Source organism: Pristis pectinata, chromosome 18, assembly GCF_009764475.1.
Source record: "Pristis pectinata isolate sPriPec2 chromosome 18, sPriPec2.1.pri, whole genome shotgun sequence".
NCBI classification, from domain to species: Eukaryota; Metazoa; Chordata; class Chondrichthyes; order Rhinopristiformes; family Pristidae; genus Pristis; species Pristis pectinata.
In genome coordinates, this window is record NC_067422.1 from 36,155,517 (window position 1) to 36,167,524 (window position 12,008).

A 12,008-nucleotide genomic window follows, 5' to 3' on the forward strand; every position below is an offset into this window, starting at 1 on the left:
GAACTAAGGAGGTGCCAACTTTCATCTCCAGAATCATTCTTGTAAACCTCCTCTGGACCATCTCCAATGCCAGCACGTCCTTCCTTAGATATGGGGCCCAAAACTGCTCACTAAACTCCAAATGTGGTCTGACCAATGCCCCATAAAGCCTCAGCATTACATCCTTGCTTTTATGTTCTAGTTCTCTCGAAATGAATGCTAACATTGCATTTGCCTTCCTTACTAACCTGCAAGTTAACCTTTAGGGAATCCCACAGTGGGACTTTTGCACGTCCCTTTGCACCTCCAATTTCTGAATTCGCTCCCTGTTTAGAAAATAGTCTATGCTTTTATTCCTTCTACCAAAGTACATGACCGTACACTGCCCTACACTGTATTCCATCTGCCACTTCTTTGCCCATTCTCCCAACTTTTCAAGTTCTTCTGCAGACTCCCTGCTTCTTCAACACTACCCACCCCTCTACCTATCTTTGTATCATCTGCAAACTTGGCCACAAAGTCATAAATTCTGTTATCCAGATATAATGTGAAAAGTAGGGGACCCAAGACTGGCCCCTGCGGAACAGCAGCCAACAGCAGTCACGGGCAGCCAACCAGAAAAGGCCCCCTTTATCCCCACTCTTTGCCTTCTGCCGGTCAGCCAATCTTCTATCCATGCTAGTACCTTTCCTGTAATACCATGGGCTCAAATCTTGTTTAGCAGCCTTATGTGCAGCACCTTGACAAAGGCCTTCTGAAAATCCAAGTAAACAACATCCACCGACTCTCCTTTGTCTATCCTGTCTGTCACTTCCTCAAAGAATTCCAACAGATCTGTCAGGCAGAATCTCCCCTTAAGGAAACCATGCTGACTTTGCCTATTTTATCATGTGCTTCCAAATACCCTGCAACCTCATCCTTAATAATGGACTCTAACATCTTACCAACCACTGAAGACAGGCTAACTGGCCAATAATTTCCTGCCTTTTGCCTCCCTCCCTTCTTAAACACATTTGAGATTCAATACAATTGAGATAGTCACTCTCAACGAGTGGTACAGCATGGGTAATCATGGGATGCATAGCCATAAAACTGTTGAGAAGCTTACAGATTAAACCAAATGACCAGCATCTTCATCCAGTGAGGTCAGATTGACCCGAATATTCTACAGAAGCACCACCACCAATGCTTTGCTTGTAAATTAGCCCACCAACCAGTTGACTAGAGACTGGGCTGGTACACAATAGGAAGAAAAGCAAGTAGAAAACTACTCAGTAAATATCCTGGGAACATTAAATAAGACCGGCCTCATCATAGCTCTCATTGTACAGGTCACTGGGGTTCTGGCCCATCCTTCGCTGCCTCACCACGTGCCACCCCTGGCGAGCATTCTGCTTGCTTTCGTTTTTGACCGATGCCTCTTCTTTCTCCGTCCTTTCCTTCCGCCCCTTCGTCTCCACAGTTCTGCTGTTGGAGGGGATCTCCAAGACAGCGTTATCATTCCTGCTATCCACCCTGCAACAGCCAACCGCAATGTTAGCCTGGCTGTCCACAGCACTTAAACCAGTTCATTTCACTGAGTTTATACCCTGCTCGGCCACTTGTACAGGGTTCATCAAGTGAAAATCCTGTGGAACAGTAAAACAACCAAAATGTACAGCCTAAACCAAGCAGTGTATGTCCACAGAAATGGCAGATTCAGTGGCCAAGCACAAGGGGAGGAGGGGGTGGAATTAGCAGCCCTCTCCCAGTGAGGGACTTTAACATCTGATAACTTGGGGGAACTGTGACCTGGGGTGGGGTTGCAGTTGGAGTGTCGATTATGTCCTGCACATCACTCTTAGACAACCAGGTGATAATATTCATCAGGGATGAGGTGCTTTCTTGGATTGCTGACCCTGAGTAAAGTACTAACATCACTGCACTTCATGTAAGGAGAGGAAGGAGCAGGGAATTAGGACTAATTCAATGTCAAAGGGGAAGTGACAAGAGAGAATGAGGAACAAATAATTTTTATAGCGCGGTATGATTTTAAAACAGAAATAGAAAATGCTGGAAAAACTCGGCATGTCAGGCAGCATCTCACAGAGTGACCGAGAGGTACAGCGTAGAAACAGGCCCTTCAGCCCACCAAGTCTGTACTGACCATCAACCACTCACTTACTCTAACCCTACACTAATCCCATTTTGTGTTTTATTCTCCTTATGTTCTCATCAACTGCCCCCAGATTCTACCCCTCTCCTACACATTCGGGGCAATTTACAGTGGCCAATTAACATACCAACACCACGCCTTGTGGGAGGATAAGTACATGGGACTACGATATTGTGGCTATTACAGAGACATGGCTGACACCAGGGCAGGAATGTCTATTGAATATTCCTGGTTTTCAGTGTTTTAAAAGGGATAAGGAGGGGGGGGAGGAGAGGAGGAGGGGTGGCGGTACTGGTCAGGGACACTGTTACAGCTGCAGAAAGGGTGGATAATGTAGAAGGATCCTCTCTAGAGTCAATATGGGTGGAAGTTAGGAACAGGAAAGGAGCGGTTACTCTACTGGGAGTATTCTATAGGCCCCCTGGTAGCAGCAGGGATACTGAGGAGCAGATTGGGAGGCAGATTTTGGAAAGATGCAAAAATAACAGGGTTATTATCGTGGGGGACTTCAATTTCCCAAATATGGATTGGCACCTGCTCAGTGCCAAAGGTTTAGATGGGACGGAGTTTGTTAAGTGTGTCCAGGACGGATTCCCGTCACAGTATGTTGACAGGCCGACTAGAGGGGATGCCATATTAGATCTAGTTTTAGGTAATGAACCGGGTCAGGTGACAGATCTCTCGGTGGGTGAGCATTTGGGGGACAGTGACTACTGCTCCATAACCTTTGGCATTGTCATGGACAGGGATAGGAGCAAAGAGGACAGGAAGATATTTAATTGGGGAAGGGCAAATTATGAGGCTATAATGCGAGAACTTGAGAGTGTAAATTGGGATGACATTTTTGAAGGGAAGATGTTCAGGGATCTCTTGCAGGATGTTAAGGATAAATTCGTCCTGGTGAGGCAGAGAAGGAATGGCAGGGTGAAGGAACTGTGAGTGACAAGGGGGATGGAACAACTAGTTAGGAAGAAGAAGGCAGCATACATAAGGTGCAAGCAGCAAGGATCAGATAGGGCTCGTGAGGAATATAGAGTAGCAAGGAAGGAACTTAAGAAGGGGCTGAGGAGAGCAAGAAGGGGACATGAAAAGGCTTTGGCGAGTAGGGTTAAGGAGAATCCCAAGGCTTTTTTTCTCGTATGTGAAGAGCAAAAGGATGGCTAGGGTAAAGGTAGGTCCGATTAAAGACAAAGGTGGGAAGCTGTGCCTGGAAGCTGTGGAAGTGGGTGAGGTTCTCAATGAATACTTCTCTTCAGTATTCACCAAGGAGAGGGGCCTTGATGACGCTGAGGACAGTGTTGGTAAGGGTAATGTTCTACAGTATGTAGATATCAAAAGAGAGGATGTTTTGGAGCTGTTAGAAAATATTAGGACAGATAAGTCCCCGGGGCCTGACAGAATATTCCCCAGGCTGCTGCATGAGGTGAGGGAGGAGATTGCTGAACCGTTGGCTAGGATCTTTGAGTCCTCGTTGTCCACGGGAATGGCACCAGAGGATTGGAGGGTGGCAAATGTTGTCCCCTTATTCAAAAAGGTAGTAGGGATAGTCCAGGGAATTACAGACTAGTGAGCCTTACATCTGTGGTGGATAAGCTGTTAGAAAGGATTCTAAGAGATAGGATCTATGAGCATTTAGAGAATTATGGACTGATTAGGGACAGCCAGCATGGCTTTGTGAAGGAAAGATCTTGCCTCACAAGCCTGATAGGGTTCTTTGAGGAGGTGACCAGGAAGATTGATGAGGGTGGTGCAGTAGATGTGGTCTACATGGATTTTAGTAAGGCGTTTGACAAGGTTCCACATGGTAGGTTTCTTCAGAAGGCCAGGGGCCAAGTGATCCAGGGAGGCTTGGTCGTGTGGATTCAAAATTGGCTTTCCTGTAGAAAGCAGAGGGTTGTGGTGGAGGGAGTGCATTCAGATTGGAAGGCTGTGACTAGTGGTGTAACACAGGGATTGGTTCTGGGACCTCTACTTTTTGTGATATTTATTAATGACTTAGATGAGGGGGTAGAAGGGTGGGTTAGCAAGTTTGCAGATGACACAAAGATCGGTGGTGTTGTGGATAGTGTGGAGGGCTGTAGAAGCTTGCAGAGGGATATTGATAGGATGCAGAGCTGGGCTGACAAGTGGCAGATGGAGTTCAATCCAGAGAAGTGTGAGGTGGTACACTTTGGAAGGACAAACTCCAAGGTGGAGTATAAGGTTAATGGCAGGATTCTGGGCAGTGTGGAGGAGAAGAGGGGTCTGGGGGTTCATATCCACAGATCACTGAAAGTTGCCACACAGGTGGATAGGGTAGTTAAGAAAGCTTATGGGATGTTAGCTTTCATAAGTCGTGGGATCGAGTTTAAGAGCCGCGAAGTAATGATGCAGCTTTACAAAACTCTGGTTAGACCACACTTAGAGTACTGTGTCCAGTTCTGGTCGCCTCATTATAGGAAGGATGTGGAGGCGTTGGAGGGGGTGCAGAGGAGATTTACCAGGATGCTGCTTGGATTAGAGAGTATGGATTATGAGGAGAGACTAAAGGAGCTAGGGCTTTACTCATTGGAGAGAAGGAGGATGAGGGGAGACATGATAGAGGTATACAAAATATTAAGGGGAACAGATAGAGTGGACAACCAGCGCCCCTTTCCCAGGGCACCAATACTCAATACAAGAGGACATGGCTTTAAGGTAATGGGTAGGAAGTTCAAGGGAGACGTCAGAGGGAGGTTTTTCACCCAGAGAGTGGTTGGTGCATGGAATGCGCTGCCTGGGGTGGTGGTGGAGGCTGATACGTTGGTCAAGTTCAAGAGATTGTTAGATAAGCATATGGAGGAACGTGAGATAGAGGGACATGTGGGAGGAAGGGGTTAGATAGCCTTAGGTGTGGTTTGAAGGTCAGCACAACGTAGTGGGCTGAAGGACCTGTATTGTGCTGTATTGTTCTATGGTTCTATGAAACCGGAGCACCCAGAGGAAACCCACACAGTCACAAAGAGAACGTGCAAACTCCACACAAACAGTACCCGGGGTCAGGATTGAACCTGGGTCTCTGGAGCTGTGAGGCAGTGGCTCTGCAAGCTGCACCACTGTGCTTTATCCATGGAATGAGAAACATCACCTGAACTCACCTATCCCCTGCCTGCATGTGCTCCTCCCCCACCCCTTCTCATCCTGGCTTCTGCCCTCTTCCAGTCCTGATGAAGGGTCTCGACCCGAAACAACAACTGTTTATTTCCCTCCATAGATGCTGCCTGACCTGCTGAGTTACTCCAGCATTTTGTGTGTGTTGCTCCAGATTCCAGCATCTGCAGAATCTCTTGGGTCTTAATACTTCTGGTTATTTGATGAATTGTTTGCAGACTGAAACATTAACTGCTTCTCTTTCTACAGATCCTGCCTGACCTGATGAGTGTTTCCAGCATATTCTGTTTTTGTTTCTGATTTCCAGCACCTCCAGTTTTTTTTTGGAGGTGTGGGGGCACGAGGAATGGTAAAATATGCCCCCCCGCTTATACAAGAGTGACATGCTTTATCCAACTGTTTTAATAGGCAAGTGCACCTTATACAAGTCAGAGTGGAACAAACAGCCTTTGAGCATCAACTTTAGAGAAATGCACTCTGAGTTTTCCCATTTTGGGAGGTTGGGTAGTGGATCGTGCATGTGGTGTGGAGGGATCTCAATGATCTTGACGTCCAAGCCCTAAAATTCTTAATTTGTCTCCAGGGAAATTGGGAAATTGGGAAATTAGTTAAGTCTCAGATACGTATAGGTTGTCACTGGGTTACAAATGGATTCTGTCTTTACTGTTGTCGGAAAATACAAAAAATCATTTGATGTGGTAGCCATATCATAGTAATGTAATGAATGACGTTAATGAGGGTCAATTAACATGAACATTTATTTATAGTCTTTCCCTGCATCATTACAATGGTACAGAATCACAACATCCCACACTCAATGGCTAGTTTTGATGGGTTTGAAGTATCATTAGACATGATTTCTTGTAAGTTTCCAAAGCATGTGTCTTAAGTGGCCTCCCACAGTGAAACTGGCAGTATGTTCCTCAAGATCAATGGTATCTGATTACTGAGCAGAGGTTACGTGTAAACACATTCTTTTTCCAAGACTAGTTCTCATTTGAATTTAATAATATTTATGGGAGCTCATTCATATGTATGGGATGTCCATAAGTCAGGTGTAGGTAACCTGGGGAGGGCCTGTAAATGACTTCAAATGGAATGCTTAATCTGATTGGTTAATATATTTCTTGGACTAAATCAATATCAAATAGTGTATATCTATTCTTGGAAAGACAAACAATTAACACTTCAGGTCTGGGACCCTTCCTCAGAATTGATAAAGGGTCCTGGACCTTAAATATTAACTCTGTTTTGCTCTGTCCACAGATGCTGCCTGACCTGCTGAGTGTTTCCAGTATACTCTGTTGTCACTTCAGTTTACCAGCATCTGCAGTTCTTTTAGTTTTCATTATACATCTAATCTTAATACGCTGAATTTTGTGACCACCTCTTTCAGGATAAACAGTGACCTTTGAACTCACCGCATGTACCAACTGTCACCGAATCCGTACTTTTTTCCACAAATTCCCAAACGAGGAAACAAGCAGGTTGGGAGTCGACGCTCAAGGAGGAGAACTGTTGCAACAACCTTGGAGTTAAGCAAAGAGTTTTACTGTAAAGATCATGTATTAAAACACAGTTCCAGGATAAAATACAGGTTGAACTTCCTTGGTCTGGCAACTCCCATGGTTCAGTATGATTTGAATCTGTGGAACAGATCTGTAAAATTAACTAATTCTAACTAAGATCTAATTAAGATCTGAAATTAGCTAATATCTGTGCTAATATCTAGATAATTAATTGCTAGTGCAACTTTTACGATGTTAGCTGACAGCGTTTCTGACATGAGTTTACTCTTTGGGTTACAGATGCTCTCGGAACCCTCCAGCATCCATTTCCTACAGCCATCCCACCATACTCACAAAGAACATTTCTCCTGCTTGGGGGCAATTTCTGTGGCTCAACACCAGTCAGGTCCCAATGGTGTCAGACTAGAGAATTTCAACCTGTACTGGAACTTTTGGGAGCCAAGACTCACTTGGGTTCAGATAGATAAGTGAGCATCTTCTCCTTCAACAGATAATAACGTCATTACTTCTAGCACCCACCAGACAGTGATGCCCAACAGTGAGGGGAGATCATTCCTTCAACCACTACTATTGTGGATAGAGCCTTGAGCAGGGACTTTCTCCCTAGAAAGCCCTGACAAGACTGCAGGACCCAAATATGTCGGAGAGCTGCTCTTCAGATCGATGGCATCGACTAAGGCCCTGGGGAAGTCGACTGAATCTTTGAGTGGTGGCAACTGTCAAAAAATGGATTTTGACGATCAGCCCCTTCAGTAAGATTTTGGTGCCAGCGAGACCGGGGTTGGGGTGGACTGCCTGACTGATTCTGGCACTCAATGCTTGGTGCGTTCCAAGATTACAGCCACTGCTGGCATGTGAGCAATAGATGCCCTGACAAATGTGTTGGGGCTGAGAAGTGGTGAGGTTACAGATGACCTGTCAGGAACTGACTGAAGCCTGGAATTACGTTGTATCAAACTATTGCACAAACTTCTTCAATGTTCATATCAATTTCCATTAAGGACTATTTTAACAGGGATGTTAACTCATGACAAATAAATAGGAGGCCACGTCCAGTAAAATCACATAGAGATAACACTGTGATTCACAAGAAATTCTGCAGATGCTGGAATCTGGAGCAATACACAGAAAATGCTGAAGGAACTCAGCAGGTCAGGCAGCATCCGTGGAGGGAAATAAACAGTCGACACTTCGGATCGAGATTCTTCACCAGGACTGGAAAGGAAGAAGCCAGAATAAGAAGGTGGGGGCAAGGGGAGGAGAACACGCAGGCAGGGGACAGGTGAGTTCAGGTGATAGGTGAGTTCAGGTGAGAGGGGGAAGGTAGGTGGGTGGGGAAGGGGGAGAAGATGTAATAAGCCGAGAGGTGAGAGGTAGAAGAGGCCGAGGACTGAAGGAGGAGGAATCCGGTAGGAGAGGGCAGTGAACCATGGAATAAAGGATGGGGGAGGGGAGGAGGGGAGGCGGACAGGTCATCAAGGTGGGGGAAGGGAGCCACAGGAATAAGGGAAGAGTTTGGGGGGGGGGGGGGGAGAAAAAGAAGGGGAAGGGTTACCGGAAGTTAGAGAATTCGATGTTGAGGCCGTCAGGTTGGAGACTCCCAAGGCGGAATATGAGGTGTTGTTCCTCCAACCTGTGCCTGGCCTCAACGTGGCAGCAGAGGAGGCCGTGGATGGACATGTCAGTCTAGGAGTGGGATGTGGAATTGAAGTGGGTGGCCACTGGGAGATCCTGACTGTTGTGGCAGACGGAGAGAAGGTGCTCCACGAAGCAGTCACCCAATCTGTGTCGGGTCTCACTGATGTACAGGAGGCTGCACTAGGAGCACCGGATGCAGTAAATTACATTCTTGGACTCACAGGTGAAGAGGTGAACACTGCAGAGTTGGATTTTTAGGTTTTTTCAGTTGAACCATTTAAATTCAAATGAACAAACAAATCCATTGAATACCAATCACCCCTTCCTGGAGAACTTCACTCCCCATCCACCCCAAAATCTCATATTTCTGGCAAATAAGGGTGTGAGAAAGCATCAGAGAGTAAAAATAATGGCCAATCCAGGGACGATCCAGAAAATCCCTTCCGTGCTATTATACAGGTCCTCCCCAGGTTATGGAAGGGTTCCGTTCCTGTGATTTGTTCATAACCCAGACGGTTCGCAAATCAGAGATGCAGCTGCGTCAGGACCAATGCAGGGTTTGGACCCAAAACCTCAACAATTCCTTTCCCACCCCGACCCCCACCACCCCACCCCACAGATGCTGCTCGACTCACTGAGATGCTCCAGCAGATTGTTGGTGTTCCAGATTCCAGCCTCTGCAGTCTCGTGTGTCTCCCTCTTAGCTGGATTTTTTATATAGTTTCCAAACTCGCTAATTTTCTCCCTTGCACTTCCAATTTTGCTTTTCTAATTCTGAATCTTTGCTCAACTCTCTACTCCCTGGCCCTAGTTAAAACCCTTCCCACCGGCATCAGCAACCCTGCCCATAACCATATGGGTGTTTTCCCTATCTGAACTGATGGGTCTCACCTTCCCCACATCTGGTCACAAGACTCCAGGAATACAAAGGCCTCCCTCTTATTCCATCTTTCCACCCATGCCCTCATCTGCATTCTCCTCCTACCTCCCGAACTCACTGGCATATATCACCAGCAGTAATGCAGAGATTGCCACCACTCATGTCTTGCCACCTTTCCTAACTCTTACAATCCATCTGCAGGATCTCATCCCCTCTTCTATCTGTGTCATTGATACTGATGTGGACCATAACCTCTGGCTGTTCATCCTTCACTCTCCAGGATGTTCTGCAGCTGTGAAATCAAATCCTTGACCCACTTCTGCAACAAGAACTTCCGTCCGTCCTCCTAACTATAGAATTTCCTGTCTTGACTATTCTCCTCCCTCTCTCTATGGCTGAGACACAAGTGGTGCCTCAATCTTGGCTCTGTCTGCACATCCCAGGGGAGCCCTTTCCCTGTCAATATTCAGAACCAATCAATGTATGAGAGCAAAGTGCTCTTGATCCAACTTCCTGCTCTATGTTTCTCTCTTGCTTTCCTTCTCTCCCCCAACCTCTCTCTCTCTCTCTCTCAAGCTCTAGGATGATCGTCTTTTGAACCATGCTATCCATAAAACGCAGCCTCACAGATGGTCTACAGTAACATCAACTTCTACCCAAGCTGAAAACCCAGAGCTCGAGTTCCTCCAGCTGGTAACACTTCCTGTACCTGTGATTGTCCATATCATGGGAAGTACTCTGGAATTCCCACATCACACAGGATGTATATTCCACAGGTCTGAGGTGCCTGCTATTCTTCTATTTATTAGATTAATTTACTGAGTAGAAATAAGTTATCAGAATAGCACCTCTTACAATGACTGCACTGTAAAATCCCTCTCACAAAAATCCCAGATTACATATCCTGTAAAATTCATACTGTGTAACTGGCCTCAATAGTACTTGCCATGTGCCTTGGCAAAGATCTCTACCTCAGACCCTGTTGAGAGTAATTACCTGGTAATTGGTTCTTGCCAGCCAGCTAAACTGTTCAACTGTCACTTGCAAGCAACTTGTTAACAACTGACTAAAATGAGAAAATTACTCGTTAATATTGAAGTTAAATGATAAATGCTCACTGAAAATGTAACAAAATTCTAGAATGATTTACCTAGTTACCCAGATCCTGAGCTTGGTGCTGTATAGAAGTGGTGCTCTCTGGAACTGCACACCATGTTGCTTACTTGACATGAAATTCATCCCTGTGTTGCTTGGGTGGGTGGAGCAAGACATGTGTAGACATCTCCTGCCAGTCTCTTCCTATGGTGGCCCAAGCTTCTCAGAACACAGGGACCTCCCTCGTGAAGTACATCTCACTGATGTCTCCCTAAACTTGTTCCCTATCCCCTGCAACCTCTCTCCTCCACGTCAGTTATAAAGTGTGGTTCTGCTGACCAGTTGCCCTGGGAAGTGTGCCTTTAAGGATGGCTGCCTTTCAGGATGGCTGCCTTTCCCGGATTGGCAAATCAGACGCAGTCCTCTTGTGAAGAATGCAGATCATATTTTAGTGCATGTTCCTGGGTGGAAGCCACCCGAAGGATTTTCATTCATCTTCTTGAGCAATTCTACAATAATCTTGTCAGGTGTTGGCAGTATACAGAGCATCAAAAAAGAATGAAATCCAATTCTAGGTATATATATTACATTATACATAATAATAGTTTGCATATAATACATTTATTATTGATACAGTAAATAATATTATGTATAATAATTCATTATATATATCCCTCCCTGTACACCACTGAGAATCTCTTCTCCCTCCCCATACAGCTCCACGATGGCACTGGGATCTTTGGGCAGCAGAGGCGCCCAGGTAAGTTGGTAAATTATATATCGGCCTTCAGCCAATGCTGGCAAGTAATTCAGTGTCAGGAGTATCACAGCTATTTGTTTAGGTCCCACATTCAAGCACGATAATGACAAGGGATTGAAATTCTGGCTGCTTTTCCTCTTCCTTGCAACTTCTAGAGTCACAGAGCATGGAATCAGACCCTTCAGCCCACAGTGTCTGTGCCGACCATCAAGGACCTATCCTTACTAATCCCTTTTCCTAGCACTCAGCTCTTGATGTTTTAAATATTCATATAAATACTATGGTGTGAGAGTCTCTGCCTCCACCACCCCCTCAGGCAGTGTGTTCCTATGGCAACAACCCTCAGGATCAAGAAATAACCTTTTTGGTGATTTCCTTTAAATCTCCTCCCTCTTCCTTAAGACCGTGCAATCTGGTTATAGGCACCTCTGCTAAGGAAAAATGTCCCTCACTACCTACTCCTTATAACTTTGCACTATTCGAATGGTTCCCCCTCAGCCTTCACTGCTCCAAGGAAAACCAACCCAGCCTCTCCAGTCTCTCCTCATAACTGAAACGTTCCATCCCAGGCAACAGCCTGGTGAATCTCCACTGCACCCCCTGCACATCCTTCCTACAATGTGGCATCCAGAATTGTACACAGTAGCCCAGCTGTGGCCTAATATTTCATGTTAGTTGTATAAGAACCTCCCTTCTATGCTCCTGTTCATGAAGGGAAGTATGCCTTCTTTACCACCTTATCTATCTATGCCGCGGCCTTCAAGGATCCTTGGACAGGTACATCAAATTCCCTCTGAGCTCTACATTCATTGAGTATAACCTAGAATTATTAGTCCCCTCAAA

At 45.7% G+C, this 12,008-nt stretch overlaps 1 protein-coding gene across 1 annotated transcript in view; it reads right to left on the reverse strand.

The window, feature by feature from the left end:
* Window positions 1–412: 412 nt before the first annotated feature.
* Window positions 413–12,008, reverse strand: part of LOC127580140 (transient receptor potential cation channel subfamily V member 6-like) — a 37,378-nt gene continuing 25,782 nt past the window's right edge. The window contains exons 12-13 of the mRNA XM_052033350.1: window positions 6,685–6,791; window positions 413–1,494 (exon numbers count right to left, since the gene is read on the reverse strand). Coding sequence (XP_051889310.1) covers window positions 1,272–1,494; window positions 6,685–6,791 — 330 coding nt within the window. The 3' untranslated portion in view covers window positions 413–1,271. The remainder of the gene's footprint in view (window positions 1,495–6,684; window positions 6,792–12,008) is intronic.